We start from the raw sequence: 3,927 nt of genomic DNA, 5'->3' as shown, positions 1-3,927 counted from the left end.
CTATATACATGTCTCAATGTGCACGTTTTATAAGAATTTATATAATTTATTTGAATAATATATATGATCGTATTATACGTTATTTTGTTAGAATCTTGATTATCCTAAGAAATTCTCTGTTAATGATTATAAAAAAAAATTATATAATATATATTCATTTTAAATATACATACATACATTCAGTATTACACCTATCTTGTCACGTCTCAGTTACATAAACACGACTGCACAATAGACACATATCACAACGATTTTTTTATATCCATCATCGCTTTAAAAGAAATAACTATCAATATAACATACGTGGGAACTTGAAATTTGATGTAATTCATAATAAATAAAATAGCACAAAAAGGAAATTCTATATAAACCCCCTTTATACGCAACTTCAAACTTGGCAAAAGTTCCCCTGTTAGATTATAAAATTATTGGCCCCAGGCTTACTACAGTCTACGCTTCCGTCCCTCTTTAATTCTCTTCTGGATTAATTTCATGGCTCCAAACACCGTGGTTCCCTCCGACACGACCGCGCCGCCGCACCACGGCTCGCATGGAGATCGAGAAACCCTGATAAAAAGGAACGAAGAGCTGGAGAAAGAGCTGAGAAACAGCCTGGAAAGGGAGGAGCGGATGAAACAAGAACTGACGAGAGCATGGGAACGGCTGCGCGTGGCGGAGGAGGCGGAGGAGCGGGCTTGCTTCCAGCTGGGCGAACTCGAGGCGGAGTCCGTTGATCACGCGCAGGAGTACAGGGCCCACTCGCTTTTGCTGATGGAACAACTGGCTCTTGCGCAGAAACTTCTCAAAGAAGCTTCCATTAATGTTTCTTTTCCCACTCCTCAGTTGTGACCAATTCAAGCATATTCACTCACGTGAATTATATATATAAATATATACACACACACACACACACACTAGTGTAAATTAAGTTTGTTTTTTATTTAACAAGGCCAAACTTTTATTTTTTGTCACAACCTTGTCTTTGTCAAACAAGTTCGATGGGTGGATATTATTTTTACCTTTCTGTTAGCATCGATACGATGGAGATCTGGCCATGAGCCTAGAGTTCCAACCGGATATAGACATGGGATTTGTGTATTATTGATTGTAATTGTTCATTTGTTTTTTGGTTGAATTCCGAGTGGCCGGGGGATCATGGAGGTCCTCTTCGTGCATTATTGTAAGAATAAATAAATGGCAAGTTTGTTCAGGCCTTTTCGTTTATTTCACTCCTTGCCTTGTTGGCCGAAAGAAGATTGACAAATAACCTTTTTTTTTTTTTTAAATATCATAATATACAATATAATATTACAAATTCTGTTTATACATGAAATTGAAAACAGAATTGTATAGCTTGGAGATTTCGTAAGAACACCATAAAACATGTTTCCCAATATACTCTCCCTCGAGTTATTTTTCTTTCCATTGGCTTGGACATGACTAAAGAACATCATTCGACAAAAGTCCTATGACTCGATGACATCGTCTCTTTTATTTCGGGAAGAAGTTGTAGGTTTAAATCTCACTCAAATATGGTGTATCCAAAGAAAATTAAGATGTTGGTAAGTTCGAATAAATGATTCATGAATAGAAAATGAAAATTTTAATTAACTAGGTCTAAAAAATTTGTTGTTTATACATTTAATTTATTCCAATCCTATAAATTAAAATGTTGGAAATTTTTCGTTGAAAATCAGGTTAGTTTCGTTGATATAAATACTAATTTGTAAAAATCAAATTTAAGTAAAGAGATCAAACACCAAGGTGTTCTTTGTTTTTATGACTATCCAAACTTACATTCCCTAATGAAATGAGACATCCACAAGTACTAAAATATATAATGTATTCTATATTAGGATATGTTTTTTCGTAGGGAATATATGTCACTTTAAGTTTGTTTATTTTAGCTTTTGGTTTTCTAAATATATTGTCACTACACTCGATTTCGGATTTATTTTCCGTGTGTGAGTGTTTTTTTTTCCCTTTTCTTTTTCTATGGTCTAAGTTTGCTCACCAATATCTTTGGATCATCTTTTTGGCAAATTATGACCTCTTATCCCCTTTCATGAAAATTATTTCAATTGGTTTTTTTATGATCAAGAGATTGGTTTAGATGGAGTGAATAAACAATCTTAACAATTTCAAAATCAACTCGACTGGGTTAACAACACTAAGTTAGAATTCTCGTCAGTTGGATATCAATAAATCAGCAGTTGGAATATCAACTTGATATAAAAACAGAAGATAAAATGCACAAAATTGATTCTGGATGTTCGGAAATTTGACAACTCATGTCACCCTTCCACACAGGAAATATCCACTAAAAGATTTTGGTGATTGTGAACAATTTGCATTCAGTAGGACTTATCTCTTGCCAACTCAATCTCCTAGAATGCTTCAAAAATTTAAACAAATGATCATGAAGGACCGAGTGTGCTAGTGCATTTGAAGGTATTTCAAACACTATATTCTCTAATGAGCTGCAATAGCTCGTGTTCTAAGAATGTTAACACCGATGAATTAAATCGAGTTTGGTTAAAAACCAAGCTGAATAAACACGAAGTAATTCTTCGTGAAGAAGATTGCTATATAAGAAAACATTTTAACTCATGTAAACTGAATAACCGAAAAAGGGTATATTAGTTTTTGCATTCGTCAGTTCAGTTAAGTTCAGTTATGGTGACAACTGAACTGACGAATACTCTAATTGATCCAAACAGTTTGAAAACATCAGTTAATCAGTTAAATACACAAGATATGTTTTATGGATGTTCGGAGACTTCAACTGCTTCTACGACATCCCTTCTACATCCTCGGGTAGGTTCTACTAGAAGAATTTGATTTATACAACACTTTGTAAAAAGCTACTCAGCTAGGACTTACACTACTGCATAAAACTGAACTCTTAGTTACGACTGAAGGCAGCACCTTCCAGCCAACACTACTTTAACGTCTATGTGTCAAAGACAACATACACAAGTTTAACGTCTTTGTGCAAGACTGTATTTGAGTGGTTGAGAGTGTTTGTGTGTAAGAACTGAACAATGATGTTCTCACACACTGAGGGAAATAAGCTTCTAAACTAAGCAGATAACACGTTAAAGTGTCCCTCTTGGCTGATTGCTTCTGAAAGCAGATGTGGAATGTGTGTGCCATTTCTTTTCTCTCTTTTTTGCGTTGAAGCTTTTTGTTTCTTTATATAGTTCTTCTTCTTGTTGAGTCTTAATTGATCTTCTCTTTATATAGGCGGGAAAACTGAACGTACAGTGAGACTCATTTATTGTATCTGTTGCATCTTGAATTCGTTTCTTGGACTTTGTGTCTCGACTTTTCGACTGCCCTTCTGAAACATTTTGTCTTTAATGCTCTGATGCAACGTCCATTATTGTCCTTTGACTGGACAATGGCTTTGTACCTACATGCACAGCTGGAAACCACTGAAAGAGTTTGTCTTCATCTACAACTGAAAGATTCTGATTGATGCTCCGAACTGGTCAGCAGAACTGATCTTCAGTTGGGCTGGTGAAATCAGTTGACTCTTCAATTGAACTGATTTCACTCTCGTTCATTTGAACTGATCAGCTGGGTTTCTTCATCAGTTGAACACTCCTTCGGCTGGCCAGGCTTCTGAGGTTCTCCCGCTGAACCACGTATCAACTGAGCAATCAGCTGGACTGCTCAATTGACGTATCAGTTAGACTGATTTAGTTTGTACGATCAGTTGGGTCTTCAACTTTCGATGTAAACAGCTCGTGAATGATCCTAGCAACTGCACACTAAGGTAGATTTTTAGTAACACAAATTAACAAGTTTTGTTAACATCAAAATCAAGATTGCGAACTTGAAAAGATCCAACAATCTCCCCCTTTTTAATGAATACAAAAACTTGAGCAGTTAAGCGCAATATATTCAGTTCAAGGGTTAGTA

General features: G+C 35.6%; 1 protein-coding gene across 1 annotated transcript; it reads left to right on the top strand.

Moving 5' to 3' along the window:
* Window positions 1–303: 303 nt before the first annotated feature.
* Window positions 304–1,210, top strand: LOC140820990 (protein RESPONSE TO LOW SULFUR 3-like). Its single transcript, XM_073181375.1, has one exon. It carries the CDS (start codon window positions 493–495, stop codon window positions 847–849), a length of 357 nt encoding a protein of 118 aa, XP_073037476.1. The 5' UTR covers window positions 304–492; the 3' UTR covers window positions 850–1,210.
* The last annotated feature ends 2,717 nt before the right edge of the window (window positions 1,211–3,927 follow it).

The sequence above is a fragment of the Primulina eburnea genome, unplaced genomic scaffold (assembly GCF_022965805.1).
Source record: "Primulina eburnea isolate SZY01 unplaced genomic scaffold, ASM2296580v1 ctg358_ERROPOS102878, whole genome shotgun sequence".
NCBI lineage: Eukaryota > Viridiplantae > Streptophyta > Magnoliopsida > Lamiales > Gesneriaceae > Primulina > Primulina eburnea.
Note: the sequence above shows the minus strand (reverse complement) of the source record. Positions and strands in the feature narration are given on the sequence as shown.